The 25976-nt window shown below is 39.0% G+C and overlaps 1 protein-coding gene across 1 annotated transcript in view; it reads left to right on the plus strand.

Moving 5' to 3' along the window:
* Nucleotides 1–25976, plus strand: part of LRRC9 (leucine rich repeat containing 9) — a 3097114-nt gene that overhangs the window by 1933363 nt on the left and 1137775 nt on the right. The window contains exon 20 of the mRNA XM_044073581.1: nt 3158–3298. Within this exon, the coding sequence (XP_043929516.1) occupies nt 3158–3298 (141 nt within the window). The remainder of the gene's footprint in view (nt 1–3157; nt 3299–25976) is intronic.

The raw sequence follows: 25976 nt of genomic DNA on the forward strand, positions 1-25976 counted from the left end.
TTAATTGGTGTATCTCTTAGATGAATAGCTATTAAGTGTTAACCGACTGCACTGTACTTCATCACAGCAGTTCTTGCAAACTTCTTAATTATAAATACATAATTTTTGCTATGTATTTTATTTCCAAAATAATATACCATGTGTTTGCTTGATTCAGTGTCCAGTGCCAGTCTATTTCATTTGACTGGCACTTGGTATATCAAGTTGTACTTATTCCATTTCATTCCTCACTATATCCAGCTTTCCCCTGGTTCATACTTTGTACATTCCATGTCTCAAAATGTAAGACATCTGGAGCTTCTAACCATAATTTCATGTAGTGCAGCATCAGCACTTAGAGGTCCCAAATGCTTTAATCCATCTGCACCATGTACACTGGCTTTATTCTGAATATTATTCTTCTCTCCCCCAGTAGCTCAACAAAAACCGTCCAACCAAAGAGGTTCTCTTCTAGCACTGTATTTGTTGTAATGCCATTATCCCTCCATAGAGTTTTCATGGCAAGATGTGGAAGTAAATTGCCAGACTTTCCTTTCACACAGTTAACATTAATATTATTTCCGCTGTCATAAAAATATGACCCTTCACTACCGACACTGTTCCACTGTTCCAAAGTGCTACAGCCTGGTAATGGCGTGGATGGTTTACCATTAGTCTTAACACCTCACTTAAGACCTGTCAACCTTTGAAGACCCTCGTGATAGTTAAAATACTGAAGGTATAGCTCACATTATCATTGATGCATGCAAGCCATCACACACAACAAGCCACAACCCAAGCGAGGGAGATAATTTCTAACCAGTGTGTTAGAAAGGGTCATTTCACTGAAAGTTTCATACTTTTTGGGATGTTTCTGGAATGTCTTTCCTGATAAGATGGGTTGAGCAGTTGCACAGTTACCTCCCCTCAAGTGCCCCTAATACATTCTGCTGTGGTTCTCTTAAAATTTATGATTTTGTAGCAAACATTGAGAATCAGTGCCAAATAGTGCCATACATCATAATTGCAGGCTTCCTAAAATAGATGTAAATATAAATTGTCTTACTGTAAGAAATTATGACAGTATTTAAAACTTGTTTCTGATTTGACTTGTCCTTCATTCTACAGAGAAGACTTTGAGAGTTGTACTTGGTCATTTTCCAAAACTGTTAGTAAGCACTGTAGTCTAGACAGGGTCTTTTAAAGTTTCTTGAAAGGGCAGTCCACCAAGACATCCTGGCATAATTTCTGTGTGTGTGTGTTACATATTCCTGACATTTGAATAATCTTTTTTTATAATTTGTCACCCCTGTGACTGTCAGGCCCCTACCTCATATTGTTCCTTTCTTTCCTCTGACCCTAGTATACTATGACATCAGGAGAGGGAGATGAAAGTCAGAGACTGTGGCTGATAATCATAACCCAATCATGTAGAAGAACCACCATGGCTAAAAAACTGTTTTCGCAAGATGTGGTTTATGCATAATTTTTGATCCCTGCAATGTATGTTACTTATACTACTTGGAATTCCAACATACAATACTTACAGGAGTCGCACAAGTACTTACTAAAGCAACACAGTAGTAGCATGTGGAATGTTACATTGCTAACAGTTCCCCCCCCCAGCATGGTGAGTATAGCACTGTTGACAGTCTTTGAAAGTGATGAAGGTGAGAAGTATTAATGTATTTTTTCCTCAAAACATGATGTGAAAGATTTTTAATCTGAAATGGGTTGTTTTTTTAAACCTGTATAATAGTTTGAAGGTTCTTCATAAACCAGTACTATTCTAGGATCACTGGGCATGTCCTCTATCTTGTTTTTTGCCCTCCCTGTCTGTTTCAAGAAATTCAAAATGAGCAGTAACTAAATGGTGTGGTATAACCTAAAGATTTTTTTGTTAGTTTCTTACACAAAAATGATGAGAAGGGTTTTCCAAATCTGCTTTTCCGCAGATCTCACACTGGTTAATTTTGTTCTCCCCTTATATAACTCATTACAAGGATGTATGAAAACAGATGAAAGCAGAACTGGATCCATCATATCTACATTCAGCAGGCCTTATAGTAATGTCCTAGATCATGTTTGTATACTTAAGTTGCAGTGCCGCAATTAACATAGTCTCACTTGGGTGATATCCAGCATGAACTCAGATGATGTTTCTGTGCTTGCTATTGCCCTAAGCTCCATTAGAACACAAGCAAACAACCTACAAATCCCACTTCCTTCCTATGAGGAAGGAAAGGTAACTGTCCTGTGTCCCTATCAGGCCCCACCGACCAGACATATAATTTAACCCAAGGTCAGTGGGAGCAGAGCTGGATACACAAGGGTGTAGTGACATGTTTTTTTTTTGTTTGTTTTTTTCATCTAGGCATTTTTCTCCCAGTTGCCTTAGCATCTTCTCACCTGACAAATGACAGGCTCATCCATTCCCCAAGGGCAGTAGCTAACTAGATAAGGCTGTTATCCAGACATCCTCTGTTGTCCTAAACGACAACCTGATATGTGAAATTTGACAGTGTCTCCCCCCCCCCCCCACACCTTGCATAAGTCTGATTATCATAGATCTCAAAGAATCAGATACAAATGTGCAAATAATCAAGGACACTCGGAGACACTTTTAAAATATTGGTATTATTAGCCTGAGGCATTGACAGAATAAGACAAATTTGAATTAATATACATTTTCAGAAGTAAAAGAAATGTAGAACTATGATTATTGTCTTTGTTTATTAAATGTAATTTAGCACCTTTTTTCCAAAAGTCATCAGTTTTAGGAGAGATTAAGGAGAACAGGGGTAAAACTTGAGTCAAAGTCATGGACAGTTGAGAGGTACACAGATTATGACTTCTTTGCTTAGCTGCACATCTTAGTGGATCCTCGTGGTTCAGCTTTGTTGCTGCTTGCTGTAGTGCTTGTTTTCAACAGGTGTCAGTCATCCGGCTGGTCTGACTGTCTTCCTTCCTCAGCATGGCTAACCCTGTCATCAGCCACTCCCACCTTTCCCAGTGTGTGTTACTTCAGCACACATGCAGTTAGTTGTTCCTAGATAATTTACGTCACAGCCAATCTGCTTTATCCTTCTGTTGCATAATGGTGAATATTTTAATATGAAAAATATACTGGTATTTAAGCTTTAGAAGAGTGATATTTTCCCATTATTTCTTTTCCCAGGTTACTCTGCTTATTAATTCAAGAACCGATGAAGTCCGTCCTCGTTGTTTAAGTTTGTTATCTTCAGCTGAAATATTACACCATTTCAGTAAAAACAACTTTGATACACAATTTGATATGAATTCAGACCGATACTCTAAGGTAAGTTTGCAATTTGAGTGGTAAGTGCTGATGACTTTCTAATGTAGAGTGATCAGTGAGTGCCTACATGTTTTTTTTAATATCTATATGAATATTTTGAAAGCTAATGGTCTGTCACCTAGTGCACAGTATGCTACCCCTAAAGCTGATGTCATATTTATGCTACTGTTTCTTTTTGTATGTTTAATCATTGTGAGAAAGTGGTACCCTTAACTACTTTACCCTTTAATAATGAGCTTAGGATTAAAACATAAATGTCAGAAAAGTTAGCTGTTGGGGCACTTAATTAACACACAGTGAATCTTAGAAAAGCTCCAAATCTTACAGTATCTTCCTAGTAGTAATAGCACTGATAGACTAGAATAGAAAATAGTTCAATAATAATCCAAGATCCATATATTCAGAATGACTGCTGTTGGTGTTGTTACCCTTCTCCTCTTCCAACACCCTTAGGAAGCATATTTCAGACTCACTCTCCTGCTTCATAGCAGATTACTGTAACCAAATGGATTCTATGGAAAGTTCAGCAAGGTTTTACAGTACAGTTTCTTCAAAGGTCAAAAATGCAGCTTGTTCAAAAACACCTAGTCCGCAAGTACAACATATGGGCAAAAGTTTGTAAATGAAGGCAGTGCAAAGGCTAACTTCACATAAATGAGGTCAGGGCTTTCCTTCTACACTATTTATTATTCTAAGAAACAAGAATCCAAGACCAGTTCTAGATGTGTCAGACCTGAACAGGATCATAAATGCAAAATCTTTTGTGATTTTTATCTTTGAAAACTGGACTTCCTTTCATACAGCAGAGTTCTTATTATATGACAACCATGAATGTGGCAGATGCCTGTCCTTAGATTCTATTGTGCCCTACTCACAAAAAATATCCATCCATCCACAGCCTTTTTTCCCATTTCTGCACATGGAGTCGGGTTTAAAATAGCATAGCATCATTTTTAGTTTTTAGCCCTGCCATCCAGACTGACTATAGTCTCCCAAATTATTTATGAAATATTAAGCTCCAGTATTTCCACACCTAAGGAAACATAACATTATTAGTTTTCCTGTCTGGATGATTGTTATGAAAACAAAACATCATTACTTCTTTTGAATGGATGAATGTGGCAAAGATAAGAAAATGGTTGATTCATCACATAGACAAGGCAGTTGTACTCTTCAGGTTTTTGAGGATAGCAATAAATTACAAAAAGTCGTCTATGCTTCTGTCAACATTGGCACCTTTTAAGAGACAGTAGTAGAGTTGGTTCTGGTGGAGGTTCTTCCATTTACAAGACAAGCATGTGGGCACTGAAACTGCTTAGCAGACTTTGCTCAACAATGCAGCATCATAGCAAGATGATTCCTGACAGGTCTGGGGCATATGACTGCTTGTATTCTCCTCACACCCTATGTGGAACTTCTTTTGAGGAAAACTGAATGGCACCTCAAACATCTGCAGATTCAAGCCATGGATCAACTGAAAATGATCTATATTTTTCATTACATAAAAAATTAACTCCTTAGCCGGAATGACGTAAAAAATATATATCCATTGGAATGACACTTGTTTGTAATTAACTTAAACCTTGTACTCCCTCAACTGATCTCCTACCTCCTGAATACCTTCAAACTGCAGGAAAAGCTCTTGCCTATCCCATTTCTATTCTAATCAATAGAACCATAACTGAAGGCTCCATTCCCTCCCTCTGGAAAATCTCTTACATAATCCCACTTCACAAAGGAGAGAACTCTACTGAACTCTCTAACTTTCGTCCCATAGCCCTACTGTCACCACTAGGCAAAATTATGGAAAAATGCATCCATCAACAATTTCTTGACCACACATGTTTTTAGACCATTCCACAGTACCACCACTGCTCTCCTATCCTTTACAGACTGCATTAATAAACATCGCAACAATAACATGCTCTCCTCTGCTCTGTTCATTGACCCCTGTAAAGCTTTTGATATGGTCAACCATCAAATACTCCTCAACATACTCAACTCATTCTCACTTGATACACAGGCATTACAATGGTTCAAATCCTATATTCACAATAGACAGCAGGCTGTCCTTTGGGATAATAACCTATCCAAACAGCTCCCTATTACCCTTGGTGTCCCTCAGGGCTCTATCCTGGGACCTCTACTCTTCTCCTTATTCATTAACAACCTTTCTACTAATTTACCTCACCCTACCAGCATACAATATGCAGATGACTCCACTTTGATTTGTAATGCATCCACTTCATCTGAACTCCAATCCATCACCCAAACAGTATTTAACCAAGTAGAAAACTGGTTCCAACATCATCACCTCCTCCTTAATGCCAAAAAAAACATTACTATTTACTCCAACTATCAAATCCACCCCAATAGATTTCTCTATTACATCCATCGATGGTACAATCATAGCGCCTGACCCAACTACAAAACTCTTAGGTGTATTGATTGACCACAACCTCAACTTTGACTCGCATATTAATACCACTATTAAAACTGTAAACAGAAAACTTGGATCCTTATATAGGATAAAATCTTTTCTTACCCCAGAAGCCAGAACTACTATTGCCCAGACCCATCTGATCTCCACCCTCTTCTATGCCTCACCAGTTTATACTAATCTTTCCAAAAGCAACCTAAACAAATTGTCCACTTCTTACAACAATATTGCCAGGTTTGCTACTGGGTCCACATTTAGAACTCATCACTGTCTAAATCTCAAACTTCTATGATGGCTTGAACTACATAACTAGCTAGAATTTCAACAACTCTCCATTACCCATAAAATTCTGTACCAGCCTAGTAATACTCCTATTCTCAGTAGCATCATCTCCCCCTACACAAACCTTACTAGCCTTCCCTCAGCAAATAAACTACTGGTTACCATCCAAAAATCCCACAACAAGGCAGGTGATTCTCTTTTCTCTAATACAGTGGGGAAGATTTGGAACAAGCTTCCCACTAAACTTACATCTCTCTCATCATTACCACTCTTTAAAAAGCAACTAAAGATTCAACTAAAAACACAATGGCTTTGTCCTTGTACTAACCCCCCCCCCCAATACAACATTACTCTATAACTCTCCTCCAATAACCCACATTGCAGTATTAGCAAATTCATCCCTCACCCCCTTCTTAATATCTTATTTCCCAAGATGCTATCACTGAGTATGCTACTAACAACCTTTGCCTTCTTCAGTGAGCTCTTATCTTTCCACCTTGTATATTAACCAGTCTATTTCTTTTGCTATGACTGTAATTACTTCTTCATGTACATACACTCAATAATTCTCTCACTTCTCTATCTTATACACTTTTTCATAACCAATGTACATCTTTATAAAGGCACTTTCATACCCAATATGCTAATGTTGAATATCTATCTCTTTCCCTTGGTAATAATACTGTATTTTACCTTGTTAAACTGAGTTGTCACAATCTGTATATTTTTAGTACTGTATAACTCAAATTGATGAAGAAATTCCTAAAGTATATGTACTTTATATATTGCATGGACTTTTGTTTGTTTGTCTTGATTTATTTTAGTTTAAAGTGGAGCTTTTCTCCCCGGGCCTCTACTAAAAATGGACATGTATCCAGTTAGACTAGCCCGGTCAACAAATGTAAAATAAAATAAAAATAAAATAAATAATTCCTGCTGTAACATATACTGAGCCGAGCCTGTGGATATAGCTAACTTGTTGGCCAAAAGGTTCTATGAAAACGTCACTACCATGTTGCCACCACATGTACCCCATGGCATCCCTACCACCTGTCCCCCTACCTTGTATCTCTAAAGAGCAGGTCATAAATGCCCACTCTAAGGCGAGCAACACAGCATCTGTGGGACCTGATAACATCCCAGGCTGCGTCCTACATGGGCTCCAACATGAATTAGCAACACCGTTGGGTAATCTTTTCAGTCATAGTCTAAGCACTGGCTTCGTACCAGCTGAATAGAAAACAGCCACCATTATTCCCTTGTACAAGGGTGGTGCTTCCACTGACTCTGAGAACTATAGACCTATTAGCTTGACTAGATGTGTCTGCAAGGCCATGGAGCGAATCATCATGGACCTTAACAAAGATATAGGTAATCTCCAAACACTTGACCCTACTCAGTTTGGATTTATCTAAGGGAGATTATGCCTGTTAAACCTGGTGGACTTCCTCAAGACAGTCACTAAGGCCCCGGATGAATGGAAATCTGTACATATAGCCTACCTGGACTTTGCTAATGCATTTGACACTATCCCCCACTCAGGCATCATTGACAAACTCACCCAACTAGGCATCAACCCTTATATCATTAGATGGATCACTAACTGGTTCACTGATAGAACTCATATAGTCAAAATAGGGAAATCCACCTCCAACAGCAGACCTGTAAGCAGTGGTGTTCCACAGGGATCAGTCCTGGGACCTATACTGTTTGCAATCTATTTCTCTGAATTACAAGCAAAAGCTAAAGGTCTGTAGCTGACAAAGTTTGCTGATGACCGCAAACTGGGAGCAGTCATAGAATCTCCAGATGATGTCAGCATCCTACAAGAGGGTCTTACACAAACAAATGATTGGTGCCAAAGTCATGGCCTTAAACTCAATGCAAAAAATGTATTATCATTCCTTTTAGTAAAAGCGATGTTCCTACTAACTACCACATCAATAGCAAGACCTTAAGTACACACTCAGTAGTGAGAGACCTGGGCACACAGGTTGACAGCAACCTTACCTTTGACCGCCATGTCTCTACAGTAGTAAGAAGGGCATTCTGTATTGCTCATCTCATAAGTAAGGGGCACTGCCTCTAGAAAAAAAGAAGTTATAGCCTCCCTGTACTCTTCCCTCATCAGGCCAATAATTGAGTAAAACACCCCTTTTGGTACGTACCTTTCCAGGCACCTGCAGCAGTTGGAGAGGTCACAGAGGTTCCTCACAAGGAAAAGTCAAGGTCTTCAGCATCTGTCCTATGGGGATCAGGTGAAATCACTGTCACTTTATTCTGTTTCATACAGACTACTCAGAGGTGATCTTTGCCTTGCATACAAGGCAATCTCTGACCTTGCTATATTGGAAATGCTGCATATCTGCAAGGCAAATGGTACAGGGGTTACTCGCTCTGAAGACCTTAACCTGGTATGTGACAATAAAATGTGCTAGAGGGACAGATTTGTCTCTTTCTAAGAAGTTACCATAACTTTGGAACAGACTCCCACTTCATGTCAAACAGAGCACCTCTTTGGTCCTCCTCAAACGCAATCTGGACAATTGGATGGGTGACCATAAATCCACCCCAGGGGTTCCACCTGTGTCCCTCTTGGACAGGGTTAATAGATGCTGATCATGGATCATGAAAATAAGGGGTAAGAACTTGGCCAGGCTTGTAAGGGCCCTATGGCCATTAGCCTAGTAACTTCATATGATCCTAAAAGCAGTGTCTTCAGATGGTCTATTAACTGAGATGCTTTTCATCAAAACAGCAGTCTGTGTGTTTATGTTTAGTTGATTCCCTATTTTGTTGAAAGGTTTGCAGTATTGTCAATGAGATCCAGCAACAAGATGTGGGGTTGTGTGGCCACTTCTTTGGTGTAGAGGGATAAAGCCCTAACTATGGCCCAGGCAACCCAGGTTTGATTAGCAGATGGAGCAACAGGGTGAAATGAGCATGCCTGTCCTAGGTGGGAGGGAACTTGTCAGTGATGTTCCCTAAGGGAGATGTGGTCCAAAATTGTGAGCTGCCCTCAGACTTAGTCAATGAACGTGGAAGGTAGGGAAATGTAAGTAGGAAGGGCATATAAAAGAACCCCCCCCCCAAGAAGGAAGCAGAGATGAATGTTCCCCCAGGATGTCCTTTGGATCCACCACTGGCGTCAGCAATACTGGAGTAGTTGGAGGGTTAAGAGGATGGCTGGTATATCTGGAGTGGATGTTGGGCTCTGGGGGCCTGGCTGGTAAAATGAGGTTTGGAGGGACCACAACTAAAACAAAAGATGTGGAGTTGTGTTTGTATGTGTGCATGTGTGTATGAACGTGTGCATGTGAGTGTTGGGGGCTGCACTCTGAAACAAAAAACAAAGAAAAAATACCAGTCCTTTTTTTGTTGGAATGATGGACAGTAAAAAAAGCTATCCATGTATAGCCACACAACCCTTCAGATTATGCCGAATTAACCCACTTCAGTAACTTGTCATTACTGTAACTGGTCTCAGCATGACAGATCATTCTTCACATCAGTTTAATAGAAATGAAAGCAAGTCCACAGGGTCTAACTGCTATTCAAAACAATTTCCAGCCAAAATATTTACAAATTAGAAAAGCCAACTCTGGGGTGATGTGATACAAAATTAAGAAGGCAGAACTAGACCTTTCCAACTGTTCAAAAAGGAAATCAAAATCTGGAAGACAGATTCATATTTCAACTTGCATCTTTAAACAATCCGTGTTCCAGATCTACAGAATCATTTAGCAGATGCCATGTGTGTAATCGTAATAGTGGCTCAAGAGTGGTCAGTAAGTAGATCTTATCAAAATGTCTGGCACTTTGTCCATGCCTCAAGAGGGATTACTGTCAGTAAGAAGAGCTTGCCAAAATAGTTGTCACAGTATCCATGTCCCTGCTGTTTAATGATATATGTACACCAGACTGGATTTTAACCAGTGTTTATTGAGCAGGACACCCTTTTTTACATAACATGATATAAATCCAAATCAGTTCATTCCCTTTTATTCCTTTTATTCAGGTATCATATCTGCAAATCTTATAATTGCTTTATTGGTTATAATTTTGTTGACCATCAAACCACTTTCATCTTTAATTCATATCAGTACTTTTGAGTACAGTGTCTGTAATCTAGTCAGTTGCACATTCAGTTATAGCCTGGATACCAAGATAGGCCAAGCAAGTTGCAGCCTGCCATTCTCCATGAATTTAGAACTCCTCCAGTTAGAAACCCTGCCAGTTGAACTAAGGGCTGCAGATCCAAGAGTTCATCATCTACAGACATCCTCTAAGTGAAAGATGTTCCTAACTTTCCATGCTTCCTAGCAGGATATTCCAGCTGGTAAAGCAATGTCCCCCTCCCTGTGTACCAGAAACCCAAATATCCATAGTATCTCCAAATTGGTTCTTTGATTGCTAATTCAAGCACCATCCAGGCCTGAATCTTCTTCCTATTCTGTCCCATTATTTAGGCCCTTCTGTGCTTACCATAAATATTCCTCTTCATGCACAGTTTCCCCAAGGGTGTAGCAATTGATGGGACCTGCTACACCATGCCCATTCCATTCCATCCTATGATGAATTGTGGCCCCTTCAGTCCAAGCAGTACAGCTTATTATGTTATTTCATTCCACATAAAATTATCTTAGTGGTCTGTTCACCTGTTTTTTTTGCCTTGCTTTAAAGCAGCATCCTATGTCTCTAATTCCTGTAATATATGCTTGCTCTATAGGGTGAAACCAGACCACATCCTTATCGTTTTAAGTCTGAGTGCCATACCACCATAAACCGTCTCACTGGAACCTCTCTCCCCATTCTAGAATTTACAAGCATCCTAGCCCTGTCCACAAATTTGATTCTTACCCCATATTTCCACACTAACTGGGCAGTATAACAGACCAATCCAATGTGGTTTCTGGAAACTGTTGTACACAGTCTGAAATAAATATTGCATTGACAATAAAAATAATCCCATATCATTGCCCCTCACAGGGAGTAACAAAATCCTTGGTTACCTAACTGCTTTGCTATCTAATTCATTGTGGTCTGAACTGGTGCCTTATCATGCATTGCTGCCCTTCTAGTAAAGGCAAAGATGTTTATTTCTACCCAGCTGTTTCCCTTTTGCCCAGTTTAAGAATGAATCGGTAACCAACTAGATTGCTTTAGGGACCTGCAAAAGAAGGAAATGATATTCTCTTTTTCCTGCCCTGTATAAACCATCCTTTTTTAATTTTTTTATGTACAGTTTCCTTTTTTGGCTGCCTGTACTAATCATACATGATATATACACTTTTTAGCATAATGCAGTTGAGCAGGTAGTCTGTGGATGATAATCTCAGCTTCCATCTTAATTAGATCTACTGTGAACCCGTTGCCTAACTTAATCTGAAGCCCTTCTAGTTCTAAAGGAATATGTAACAAATGTGATTAATTTTATTTTCTTAGTGCTGTCATCACCAAATGTCATGGGGGGGTGTACCTGACTTATTGACAAAGATTAGCAAAGATCCCTCTTGGTACCCACATAGGTAATGCAAAGTGTTTATCCACCTGACTGGGCATGTAAGCTCCTTATTATCCTTTTCAAGCACCACCTGCTACCCTTTAACCTGCTGATCAGCATTAGATATTCCAAACATATGATAACTGTGTCCTCACTGACTACCATGTCCTCCCACCTCTGAAGTTGAATTGCTGTTTCTGTTTGGCTACCCAAGAGATCACTGATTTTGAATGCCAGCTAATTATATAATACAGTGAGTACATGTATGTCATCTGTGGGACTGATCTGTGCATTCCTTCTCAGTGCATAGTATGTAACTCAATGTATAATGGCTGCCTCTCATCTACCAGCACGGCCCTAACTTTGGCTAGGCTTTTAACATCCTCTTTACTACCCAGCGCTTCAAAAAATACCTTCACCAAGTGTCTTCCATCGGAAGCTTAATGCTACTAGCTACACCTTTATGGTTCTTAGAGTCCCACATCTGTCATCTGTCCCACAAGTACCTTATTAGCACCTGCCAGGACATAGTTTGCCCCTCAGAAAAGAGTCTGTTAGTGAACTCTAGGAATTCTTTGCAAGCTGCTCTTTATTTTAATTAATTAATTTATTTATTTGTTCTTGTTTTAACCAGGTGGGAGGGCTAATATAAGACCCTTTTTAGCCGCTACCTGGTCCATGTGGCAATCACATTAAGTGCACAGATATCAAGCATAACAGATAAATTTAAAAAATATTACTGCAGACACTAAACAAATACAAATTAAGTACAACATTAACATAGTTCATGAATCTGCAGTTATTATAGTAACAGTAGTGTATTCCAGGATACATTGAAGCCACAGAAGTATGATGCATTCTCAAGAAATTAGTCAAATTAAACTGTAAGCCTGAGATGAAAAACTATTTCTAATAAAAGACCATATTATTCAATATCTATAAAGCAAGCACATTTATGTTCTTGAGACAGGTGTAATTTCAGCTTTTTCTTAAAGAATGCAGTAAATTACTTAGAAATCAAGAAAAAATAAATAAAAAAGTAACTCCAGTTAATAGACTCTTCTCCATGTTTGAGATGTGAATGTAACAGTTGTCTGAGTACTATATTTAGGGTAATAGGTCATCATTTTGGATGTATTCAAGCATTTGTTGTAGACAAGTTTTTCTAGAATTTTAGCTAAAGAAAAGCGGTTTACAATTGGTCTATAGCTATGCAGGGACCCTAAGGGTTCACTGGTAAAGGTATAATGGGAGTATGCATAAAGCTTGGAGGTATTATTATCTCTTTTGTAAGAGTTAAATAGTGTGCTAATGGTCTAGTGAGAACAGTAGTGGCAAAATTCAGAATTTTTCAATGCAAGTTGTGAACGACAGCAGCAAACTGGGGGATGTTGTCAGTTCACCTTACATCACCCAAACCCTCCTGAATGAAATGTGCCTAGTAAACTCTTGGTGTGCTAAAATGAAAGCAAACTAAATCCTAAAGAGTGTAGTATCACTTTTGGTAGACAACCCTTTCCCCTTATTGTACTGTACAGACCACACACCACTAGAATATGAAAAGGTAGTCAGGAACATAGGTACTTGGATTGATAGCTCCATCTCTTTTGACCATCATGTAGTAACAGTTGTCAGGCAATACTTTTATTTAGTGTAGTTAATTGTAAAAGGACTATCATCAAGGTCTAATGAGGTAATCACGCCTAATACACAACATTGATCAGGTCAGTTATCGAGTACAGTGCCCCCATTGGAATGAATTTCACTAAATATATCAAACAATTATAAAGACTCCAAAGGTTTCTAAACAAATCAGATCACAGGCCTAAAGTCCCTGAGCTACCAAGAGAGGCTGGAAACTGTAACCCTTTATTCAGTGTCTTAGAGACTTTTGAGAGGGAAACTCTTTCATTTACTGTGCCATTGGACACCCAATTTTTCTTGACCTCCAGTATATCTACAAGTCCAGCATCTCCACCAGTTGTAAAATCAGAGACTTACGTCTTCACTATAACATAAATAAAACTTGGTGGAGTGGCAGGTTTATAACACAATGTCTTCCAAACTGATGAAATAAATGTCCCTGGTATGTTAAGAAGCGTGACTCACTATCTTCCTTTAAATATAACCTAGATGACTGGATGGGCATCCACAAAATTACTCTGTGATTGACTGGTTTTCCCTCCTGCAGAAAGGAGGTGTGGCCTGAGGAAAGGTACTGGCAAGGCAGGAATAATAATATCTCATGGCCTTGGAATATCTGTGAATTTGTGAACCTGTTTAGTTATTGGGAGCAGCTTATTTTGTATAGCAGTGGATACATTATAAAATGTAGACAAGGTGGAGGTTGAGTAAGTACATTTGTAAATGTCAGACAAGACCATTTGTAAATGCATACTATCTTAGAGCTAAGGATCCATGGTTCCCTCATCAAATCAATTGTTTAATCTTGATTATCTAAATGTCTGTGGCTGTTAATCAGTCTCAAGGCCCAGAAAGTACAGTGTTTTTACTGAGGATCAATTTTTTTGCAGTGTCAGTCATTGGCCCTGTTCTTGAATGCTCTCTATCCTTGTGTCATCTGCTCCTCACCCTCCCCCATGATCAAGTTTCAGTGAGGAATAGCTCTGACTGTGTGGTTTAGAAGGATGAAGGCCTATCTTATTCAGATGATACAAGTTCAACTAGCAACACATGCTGTTGAGTTGGGGTGGGGCAGATTTGAGTGAGTTGCCCCTGCCAGCTTTCCCAATCTGGAGGGAGCACTGGGTGTTATACCCACAGAACACAGACCTGCAGGGCACAGACCACTCGTGCAAGCACGCACACTAGCCGGGAAATTCAGAATGTATGACGTTCACTTCCTGCAGCAGGTAACACTGACTGTATCTGAAAACTGCCTGTGCAGGAAGGGGGGCTCAAAGGAGGAAAATAGGCCACTCGGTTGGATGTGAACCCAGGCCTGCTCATTACTACCTAATTCTTATCATAAATGGGATGAATGAGGTGGTTAGAAACCTTGGGCAAGACCATATGTGTCATAGGATGCTTGCCTAGCCCAGGAATGCCTGGCTTTCACCACCAATGGAAAAAAAAAGTGGGCAAGGTGGCCAAAGGTACTGGAGCCATTGGACATGTCTGCAATATGAGCAGAAAGAAAGTCACTGAGATAAAGAACCACCCTTCTTCCCCGCTTTCTGTTCTCCCATACTGAACTTTTTTAAGATAGTATATGAGGTTGTACACACCATGAGCATGACTTGGTCAAGAAGTACTTTCTCCTGACCTGAACACCATTTGGTGCCTGTCTTGTGGGTGAATAGACAAGAGTCAAAAAAGCATCTTCAGTGTTCAGAAATCATGCCTACTTTCTGCAGATTGTTAAATCATTGCATCCTTTCACTTCATGATGACTACTTCTTTGTTGAACGCTGTAACTTTAGAGCTTCATGAGTTCAGTGGCAGCCACCAGCTTGCACACCTTGTGAAAACAGAATTGTTTCCACAGATTAAACATGGATGACTGACATCTTATACACAACTTCCCTCAAACCCACTGCCTTCAGCAAAATTAATGACAGACCAGCAATCTTAAAAGCAGAATTATTCTGTTTTGTTTCTAGTGTTCATTTTAAGGAGTTATAAACACAAAGATCCATTTTCTGTATAATGGAAACATCCACAAAGCAATGCATTTCCACCCTTATTTTCACTTGATTCTTCAGAGCAAATATAACTGAAACGCAATATCTTACAAATCAACAGACTTGAAGCTCAAATCCAAAGTCACCCCCCCCCCCAAAAAAAAAACATAATGTACATAATCAAACCCAGCACTTTTCCATTTATTAGACCCATTTTATTTATATGTTTTGAACAAAGGAAGTTGTTAAACATGGCCATTAATAAACCTAAGCCTCAACAACAGGCATTTGTATAATCACAGCACTTGAACTTTTCTTTTCATATTATCTTCTAGCTGCATATAGCCACTGATTGTTTCCCCTACTATAGTCTCCATCCAACCCCCGATGAGTACATTTGCATATAATTATTTTTCAGTTGGACCTCCTGACTTCTTGGGGAGTCACTCTCAACTGTATCTCATTTGTAGCCCAAGGGAGTGACGGATCTGAAAATGGTGTTGCAGATATGAAGCTGGGAGCCATCATTCTTATGGTGGCTGTTTTAGGTCACTAGCTGTAAGAGCAGCTTAGTAGAGTGACATCAGGACATCATGAGTGCCACCCTCTATAATTTTAGGAGATGACCTATAAAGCTTCTGGTATCCCCAAGAGGTCACACAGGCATAGTATTTTCTCAAGCCTTCCTCTGAAAATAGGAGAACGTAATACGGGACACGTTATCCTGTCCTCTTTCAGCTAACCTCACCAGCTTGAATCCATTGTCAAACTCAGGTTACCACTGGTGTAGATGGATACCTTACCCTGTGAACCGTATGGCAAGCTGCACTTGAATTCTCTCTTAAGCCAGTTCCCAGCAGACAATTAGTAGTAGACGCAACAGATTTCTAGAAACAGAGCTCCAGTACATAGATATCCATGTACTGCAACAGTCACCAGTTAAACTTACTACACTACATTTCCTTTCAGCTTTAAGCAGCCTACAGAAAATATCAGAATAACAAATGTCTTGAGGTTTTTAGGACAACAGATGTTTATTGTAATAATTGCATATGGAAATCACCTGAATGTTATATATAAACAATGGAAGCAACTGAAATTCTGTGAAGAGGGAGCCTTTATTTTGACAAAAAAAAGAAAGAAATCTGCAACACTACTGCATAATTTAGCTGAAACACCTGATGTTCATAAGGGTTATTTGCATATATCCCATGTGCCTCTGATACAAGAGATTTGGGAAGTCACTCAGTGGAAGCTCTAGCTTTGCTGGAGTTTTCATTTTGGTTTTACTGATTGGTTTTTCAGTGACCTTCACACTTATTTTGTTGTTTGCGATATTTTTGCAGTGACCCTAATGATAATGGACATCAGCTGGGTATAACAGCCCTGTGTTTCTTCTGATTAGTAAAACACTCTACTTGTGTTGTGGTGACAAGGTCATAACAAGGCTGAAATATATATATCCACAGCTAATGGTGTTTGGCTTATTAGCATGAAATTGTCCATTAAAATAATGAAACAAGTCATGGGCATTCAGAATCACCAATTACCTGAAACACCTGATGTTCATAAGGGTCATTTGTATATATCCCATGTGCCTCTGATACAAGAGGTTTGGGAGGTCACTCAGTGGAAGTTCTAGCTTTGCTGGAGTTTTGATTTTGTTTTTACTGATTGGTTGTTCAGTGACCTTCTCACTTATTGTTTTAACAAGTAGGAACCTCTGGGAATTCCTTACCTTTTGGGGATAGGGAGAGTTCTAACAACAAGGTAAACTGACACCACCAAAGCACACAACTACGTAATACCACAAACTTAACACAGCTTAAAAGATTTTACAGAACACTGTTGTTATAAGTGGATATTTTCATCACAGAGGAAGTTAATTTTTTCACATCTGTCAGGAGTGGAATTTCACACTTCTTGACTCCAGGAGAGTTCCAAACTAGGTAGCTTATGACTGAGCTAATATACTGAAATACTGTTTTGAAACCCATCTGTAAACTCGTGTACCCATCTTAAGAACTGCAAAAGTTGCAAAGTATGAATGTGAATCTTGTTCAGCACACAGTCCTCTTCACAATGGCGACAGTGTTTTGTTAGTTAGACATAATGTTGATTTTTATAGTGAGTAATAAATTACACAAAATAAAATGTGAATGTAATGGGATTGGTCCATCTTCCTCTGCATTTAGGACTGTAGGCCAGCAAGACTTGGGCAGCTCAGCACCTGAAACTGTTCAGGCCACCAAACATCTCCCTTTTGGCCAAAGTCCTTCACATGGAAGGACCCCTCTCCAGATCTGTTTTGCCTTACGTCAGTGAAGAATGCATCTACTTGCTATCCCAGGCTGTAGTTATTTTCCGATAGCTTTAAATGTATTTCCAGTGTTTTCTTGAATTTGTCAGCTTCTAGGTTTTTCACAGTGCCATTTACTTCTTACCTCTTATCCCCGAGTAATCAATAAAGTTGTGGTTTCATACCTGACTTTCTCCTCCCTACAATTTATTCATGTGCTGTTTCATAGGAAGTACCCCTTTTTCTACAGTTCTGGCTTTAAGTTTTCAGAGAGAATTTATACCTTTATCTAGAATTCAGGTTTCTTAGACTATTTTATCCAGAAAGGTAGCACAGTGGTGTTGCTAGACACTTCCTCAGTTTGGTATTGGGGTGGTCTCTGTTTTGTATGGCTCCATTATTTTCAGGCTAATTCTTTGATCCCTACATTACTCCTCAGCAATACAGGCTTGTTCTTTCTGATTTAGTCTTATTAAGGTTTCACAGCTACATATTTCTGCATACATAGATTGCATTTGGCTGCCTGTCTTGCTACAAATTCATCAGAATCTGTTTGATACACTGAACCAACCGATATCTCCAACATCCTGGAAGACAGGTTCAGTGCAAACTTCACCCCCAAGAGGGCCCATAACCATAACAAACGAATGTAGAGCCCCTGAAATCACAGACAGGTTGAAACAGCCCTCTCCAAAGCCAAAAACACAGCATCAATGGGACCAGACGGTGTCACAGGCTGCATCCTACACAAGCTCAAAGATGAACTGACCCCTTACCTAAACACACTGTTCAAACTCAGCCTCTCCACAGGCTACGTACCCATAGAGTGGCACACAGCAACAGTTATTCCGCTCCACAAAGGTGGAGCCACAATAGACCCCAAGAACTATCGCCCTATAAGCCTGACTAGCTTGGTCTGCAAGGCTATGGAGCGCATCATCATAGAACACATTAACAGAGACATTGGAAACCTCCAAACACTGGACCCTACCCAGTTCGGCTTTGTTAAGGGCAGATCATGCCTCCTAAACCTGGTGGACTTCTTTGAGACAGTTACCAAGGCTAAAGATGAGGGAAAGGTGGTACACACAGCCTACCTAGGCCTTGCAAAGGCCTACAACACCATTTCCCATTCTGGTATTATAGATAAGCCCACCAGCCTGAACATAAACCCCTACGTCACAAGATGGGTTGCCAACTGGCTCATGGACAGAACCCACATGGTGAGAGTTGCGGGAGCTAGATCCGACTATAAACCGGTTACAAGTGGCATTCCCCAGGGCTAAGTCCTAGGACCCTTCCTGTTCGGCATATACTTCTCAGAGGTGCAGGCAAGTACAGGAGGACTGTGGCTGACCAAGTTCGCAGACGACTGCAAACTAGGGGCTATAACTGACTCTCCGGCTGATACAGACATCCTCCAAAAAGGTCTCACTGAGACGGATACCTGGTGTCAACATCATGGCCTCAAGTTAAATGCCAAAAAGTGCATAGTCATCCCCTTTGGAAAAAACAAAGTACCCACAAACTACCACATAGGTGGTAGTCCCCTAAATATGGAAAACATAATAAGGGATCTGGGGACCCAAGTAGATAGTAATCTGTCCTTTGATAATCACATTGCCAAAGTGGTTAGAAAATCCTTCTATGTGGCCCACCTAATCACAAAAGGGTTTGCATCCAGATCAAAAGAGGTCATTGTGCCCCTCTACTCATCACTCATCAGACCCATCAAAACGTACAATGCCCCATTTGGGATGTACCTTACAAGATACCTGCAACAGCTGGAAAGACCACAGAAGTACCTCACCAAGAGGATCACTGGCCTCAAACAGATGCCCTATGCAGCTCGACTGAAGAAACTCCAGCTGTACTCGGTTGCATACCGCCTACTCAGAGGTGATCTCTGCCTGACATACAAGGCCATGTCCAACCTAGAATTGATGGACATGCTCCACCTAAAGAAAACCATGTCACCTCGAGCCACACGCTCTGGGGATCTAAACCTCACCACAACAATAAATAGGACGTGCTGGAGGGATAGATTCCTGTCCCAGAGACTTCCCATGCTTTGGAACAAGATTCAAATCTACATTAGGCAGAGCTCCTCGCTAACACTCTTCAAGAGAAACTTTGACGAGTGGATGGGAAACAGAAAGTTTACCCCGGGGATCACTTCAGTGGCTCTGCTGGACAGAGGCACAGGGAACTAATCTAAGGGGGCGGTGAAAGCCAACACATTCTGGCTAGGCTTATAAATGCCTTTGGACAGATAGCCTAGTACCTACCTATGAATCTATAAGTGAAGGCTGATGTTTTACTTGTGGTCTATAGGGAAGATAGCCTATCTTCTAACCTTTTTCCCTCTACAGCTTCTTTCTGGCAGATGCCTCTTAACATTTCTGAAGAACCTATCCTGAGCTGAAATGATTCAGGTTATTTTTAAAAATAAAAAAACGAAATAAGCGGAAAGCTCTCCAAAAGTACAAGAACAGTAATATGGGAGTGCAAAAGCACAGAGAGCGGAAACCACCGATTTGGTCAACACAGCTTTAATATTCCACAAATTAAACACACCAAAACCACACTGTCATTAACGCTTTTTTTAAAAAACCACATGCGTTTTCGTCCTAATCACTGGACTTCATCAGATGTTAACTAAGCATACACAAATCACTTTTATACATTAATTTAAAACCACAAACCAATAAAAACCTACAATTAATTTCAAATGCACTAATCAAATATACCTTTGGGCTCATTAATATTCACAAGTATTGTGTCATTTCCATTTAAAATTTAACATTTTAGTAAAGAATAAACAAGTATAAATTAATACATACTTATAAAAACAATCAATTTCATAAATATCTTATAAAACTTCATTTTTTTAAAAATAAATATGTATTCATATTCTGTATACATTATTTAAAAAAACATTTTAAATAAATAATTATTAGAAAAACTTATTATTATATAAAAGGAAGAACTTTATAACCAGACAGCACCTCCTAGTGTTAAATTTAAGTATTACACTGACCCTCATAATTTAGCTGCCTTTAATTTTAAAAGTGGTAGTATGGATACATATTCATTTAAACCTGGGGTTTTACTTGCTTCCAACGTTACTTGCCACCATAATTCCCTATAACCTATAGTGTCCTCCCAAGGGCCCCACTCTAATACCACTTTTAATATGCTCTATTAGAAAGAAGTAGAATTTGCTATCTTTACATACCTTAGAATGCTTAAACAAAGCATTTGTTTCTTTCTCTTTCATTATATCATAAGTGTGTTCATAAATTCTTCTCTTAAGGGTTCTTTCTGTCTTACCTATATAAAAGGAGTTACACTTTTCACAGGTGGCAAGATATACTAAACCCTTGGATTCACAATTATAAAAACCTTTGCTAATGATCCATCTTTCCCTACTTTCTACATATATTTTTTCTTTATTAACAATATAGTCACATTGATTACACTTCCCACATTTGTAGGTACCAGTTTTTCTGGTATTGTTAATATTACTAACCTTATTATGATCATTCTTCTTGTGTTCCAAAATTTCCTTAATGCTGTTAGAATTTCTAAATACAACCTTGGGTGTGCCTGTAGGAATTCCCTCCAAATCAGTAAATGCCATAAATCTTTTCCATTCCTTCTGAAAAATTAATCTAGTATTGTGATTTAAGGCATTATATTCTAAAATAAGGGCATGTTGATATTCCCCATTAATGTTCATTCCTTTCATTCCTGTTGCTTGGTTACTATTAATTTCCTTTATTCCTAGAATAGGCTTAAATGTATCTACTCTACCTATTTCCACTTCAGACCTAATATTTTTAATAAATTCCTTTGGATATCCCCTTTTTAAAAACATACTTTCCAGCAATTCACACTCCATAATAAAATCATTAAAATTACTTGTCATACGTGACCCCCTAACAAATTGTCCTTTTACTATATTTTTCTTGCAATGTACTGGATGTGCACTATCATAGTGCAAAAATGAATTACAATAGGTTGATTTCCTGTATACCTTAGTTTCAAATGAATTATTCCATTTATATACTTCTATATCCAAGTATTGTAAACTTATTTCAGAAGTCTTATAAATAAATCTAAGGAAATCTGTGGTCCCATTAATATATATCATAAATTCAGCTGATGAAGTCCATATCCCTGTGGATGAAAGCGCTTAATCTTGTGTTGGTGAATTAAAGAATTTAGTAAAAGGTTGCTGCTTTGAAGGGTGCATTTTTTCAGTGAATCCCTTACAGTTTGCGCGTGCTTTTCATACTGTAGTTTCACTCATTGGTAGTCCAGACTTGTGCCATTGATAGGGCAGCTTTGTTTCACACTGTTCATCAGTGGTTCTCACCCTTCATTTTAACATCACTTCTTTTTAACATCACTGTTTGTACTTAGTATGCAGTTTGGAGGAGATATATGCTACATTTGCAAGAGTTGATATCCATGAACACAGACCATTGAGCCAAAGCTTTGATTTTGAACAGTTACTTCTTGAAGACATTTCCTTGTCCAGAATCCCTCATCTCTCCAAGATGCCATATCTCTATAAAAACTGCAGAAGATAAGGGAGTGTAGTATCTGTTGCAAGTGAGAGCCATCCAGGTTATGAAAATGCAAAGAAAATATGTATTTTTTACTTTTGTACTTCACATCAGAAGAGAGGGTATATAATGCCACTTTTCAGACTCCACTAGGTAAAACATTTATTGCCAAACACGTTTTCTTTTACTTTGACCATCAAATCCCTTTAGCACCTGTTAGCTCCATGTGTTTCTCCACCATATCTCACCTGGTGTAAGCACCCCAAAGCCCTTTATCTTTGATATAGTGTGGGAGAGGTGTGAGATTAGTGCTGGTGAGTGAGCTTCCATGGTTGGCTCACATTTTCTGTTTTTTCATCCTACTCCCCTCTCCTCCTTCCCCTTCAAAGGTACAATATCTGCACTGACAGACATGAAGTGGAGTTTAACTATTACCATATATGTATTCCTAACTAAAATTCTGTGTCGCAGGCTACACCTGTCTTGTCCCTCTTCTTGCATCTGTCACCTGCCTGACCATTTGGTTGCTCTAAAGCTGCAGGTCTTTAAACACTTTTTTCCCCTCAGGAGCCATCATTGGCCATCCATTCTTATCCCCCAGCTGTTTTCTTCAATACATATCTCACTATTCAAAGCTGGTTTAGCTGGAATATAATCAAGGCTTTATTCATCTGTACCATGGAGTCAACATTAATAAAAAGTAGGTTAGTTTGTCTTGGCCTCAATGCATTCCATTCTGTTGCTTTTACATTATGGACACATATTGTGCTTTCTCAGCTTTTGAGATACTTAACTTCACATGCAAAGCATAAGGCAGTGCCAAAAATTCTTAGTTTTTACTCACCAATTTTGCAGCCTTCTATTCAGCTTATGTTCTGGTTCAAGAGAATTATCACATTTATGCCAATTGTAGCAGCATACCTAGAGTATCAGATTGTCAGACTGTGTGTCCTTCATTGATCACAGTTCCAGCATTGCTTATATATGGAAGTCTTCTGCCAAGGATACCTTATGTCTGGCCAATACACCAAAGCTTAGGTGTCTTTCTCTCTCACATGTACATTTGACATATGACCCCACTGCCTTCTGTTTTATTTTTTGACTGAAAAGTTGGGTTTTACATGTCCATAACAAAAGGTAAATGTGGCTGTGGGAGGCAGATACCATACAGAGATAGTCACACAAAGTGTTTTTACCTTGGACCTAGCCCAAACTATAAGGAGTTGCCCTATTTGTAAATCCTTCTTCCCTAGAACATTGAGAAGTTGTTTAGCTTTCCTTAATATCTTTTTAGAAAACCAGACATTAAAAGAGCTCACATGGGGTCATATGGCCTCTGAATCTAACCAGCTGGACATATTTCAGTAGCCATGAAAGAAGCTTAAGAAGTTGAAGCCCAAAGCTTCTCTTGTCCAGTGGGATCTAAACGTCTTTGCTGTGGTGCTTAATGAGCCCTCAGACCACCCTTTATTATTTTATTTTACATTTGTTTACCAGGGTAGTACACTAGTCACAACTCACTATTTGCAGGTATTGCCCGGATGAAGTCATTCATAAAGAAGAGAAAAAGTGAAACAGAGAGGCAGTAAGATATACATGTGTATTTATTTACATTTGTCTATTGAGAAAGTTTGACTGGGCTGTACAAGACCCCTTTCAGTAGAGGCCTGGTAAGAAACGCTCCAACAATGTAGAATTGGTAATACAAATTACAGAGATACTGATACACCAACTTTGTCTAATATATAAAACAATAGCTGGACAGCATCTGATCAAAAATACACAAAAGAGAGGATTATTAACAGTTGGGAATCAAGAAGTTTTAACAAGATCAGGATAGGTAGGAGAGTATGTATTATGAGAAGAGCAGTGGATAGAAAAAAGTTAGGCATGGAAGAGAAAAAGATATTGTAAGATAAGTTGGGTTAAACTAGAGGCAGCCCTAGTAGTTAAAGATGGAGTGATTGAAGTGCATTAGTTTGAGATGAACAGAGAAAAGAAGATGTTAAGTATAAATTATAGAAGTTTGGGAGTATTAAATGGATGCGGTTATAGGTAAAGAAAGGAGGTGATAAAGAGGGAATACAAGAAATGAATAAGTGTGGGTAAGAGAGTAGATTATAACAAAATTGTGTTAACCTGGGGAAGAGGCAAACTAGCAGAGATGGGAATTTTCAGATACTTTTAATTGTAGTTTGAAATTAATAATGAAAGTTATTTGTCTTATGTGAATTTGGAAGAGAATTCCAGATGTCAGATATTTCGGATGAATACAAGGAGTCCCATAATAAGTTGTGTGACTTAACAATGATATTTGTATCTAGGTAGCGTAGGGTTCTAGGAGAAGAACGCTATTGTAGGAGTTTATTCAAAGACAAACAGTTTTCCGGAGAGTGGAGCCAAGTAATCAACAAGTTTTAGTTAAGAGAAGACGAGGCGGTTTGGTAATTCAAACTAGTTTAATTTTTATATGGCATCTTACTAGCAAATTTAGCAATTTTATTGTAGCATCTGTCCAACTGTAATTTGTATTTGTATTGTATTAATATTTGTAAGGATTGGAGAGCTATACAGTAGACTAGGTAATAGGGAAGACATTGCTATGGTTTTACAAGAGTGTTGAGTTAGAAAGATGTTCTATAAATGAGACAATTTGTGGTGAGTTTTTTTAATTACATTTTTTAATGTGTTTGTCAAATTTGAGTTGATCAATAGTAACACCTAGTAATTTTCTTTCTGGGCCTAGCACTAGCTTAATATTTTCTCTAGATAAAATTCAGAAATTGAAATTGAGTGCGAGTGAGATTTTGTGGTGAAGAGTATGTATTTAGTTTTATCAGACATTAGAAGAAGGTTAGAGTTAGAGAACCAGTTCTCAGCAGCGGTAAAAGATTCTAGTGTGAGAGGCTGAAGTGCCAGTAATGTTACAGCTGAACAGATAAGAGTAGCCTCATGTACATATTGCATAAGAGTAGCATGGCAGAGGAGAGATTGTTTATGAACAAATTAAGCAGGAGTGGTCCAGGCAGGGAGCCTTGTGGCACACCAGCGGAAACTGGAAGATACATTTAGAAGGCAGAGCGTCATTTGACTGTTGTGCATGATCTTTAAGATAACTAGTGAACCAGTTAAAGGTACAGCTGGAGAAATAAGATAACTAGTGAACCAGTTAAAGGTACAGCTGGGGAAATGTAAGGATGAGAGGATATGGAGTAATTTCAGGTGAAAAACAGTATTGAAAGCTTTTGAGAGGTCTAGGAAAATAGACAACACAAGTTGTTTTTCATTTCTGTTTGTATTGATTGCATTGAGGAAGGATATCAGAGCTGTGATTGTACTGTGTTTGGGGCAAAAAACATGTTGTGCTGGGGAGAGGAGGTTGTTTGATAAAAGGTAATGGGGAGCCTGACTATAGATGCATCTTTCCAGGATATTGGAAAAGGAGAGAGAATAGCAGTGGGGCGATAGTTGGACATTTCCATGGATCCAACTCCTTTATGCAAGGAGAGAATAAAAACGTGTTTCCATAATATTGCAATATAAGCTTCATTTACACTTCAGCTTATTAGTAATGACATGGGGTAAGGAAGAGGTTTTGCTGCCATCTTTAGCTATTCAACAGTATGCAGGTTTAATGTGTTTTAAGCTGGTAGCCATTTGGCTTTTTTGCGGCTGAGGTAAGTGGTCCTTATGAGAGATTGAGTTAGTGATGAAGCCACGTATCTTGCTGTTGCCACCCCATTGGAGGCCAGTAAGGAGAAGTGTGCAGACACTCCAGATACCACTGATCAGATGGCTAGTATGGCCACAAAGGGGGAGACATGGCTTGTCATCTCTGTGATACATGAAGGCATACCTTAAACCTTAGTCCAAGAGGAAGATCCTAGTCCCTTTATAGAGGCATGTCAGGTGTCAGAGTCTCCCTGATATATTTCT

This window comes from Protopterus annectens, chromosome 6.part0 (genome assembly GCF_019279795.1).
Source record: "Protopterus annectens isolate FY-2018-M chromosome 6.part0, PAN1.0, whole genome shotgun sequence".
In the NCBI taxonomy this organism is placed as follows: domain Eukaryota; kingdom Metazoa; phylum Chordata; order Ceratodontiformes; family Protopteridae; genus Protopterus; species Protopterus annectens.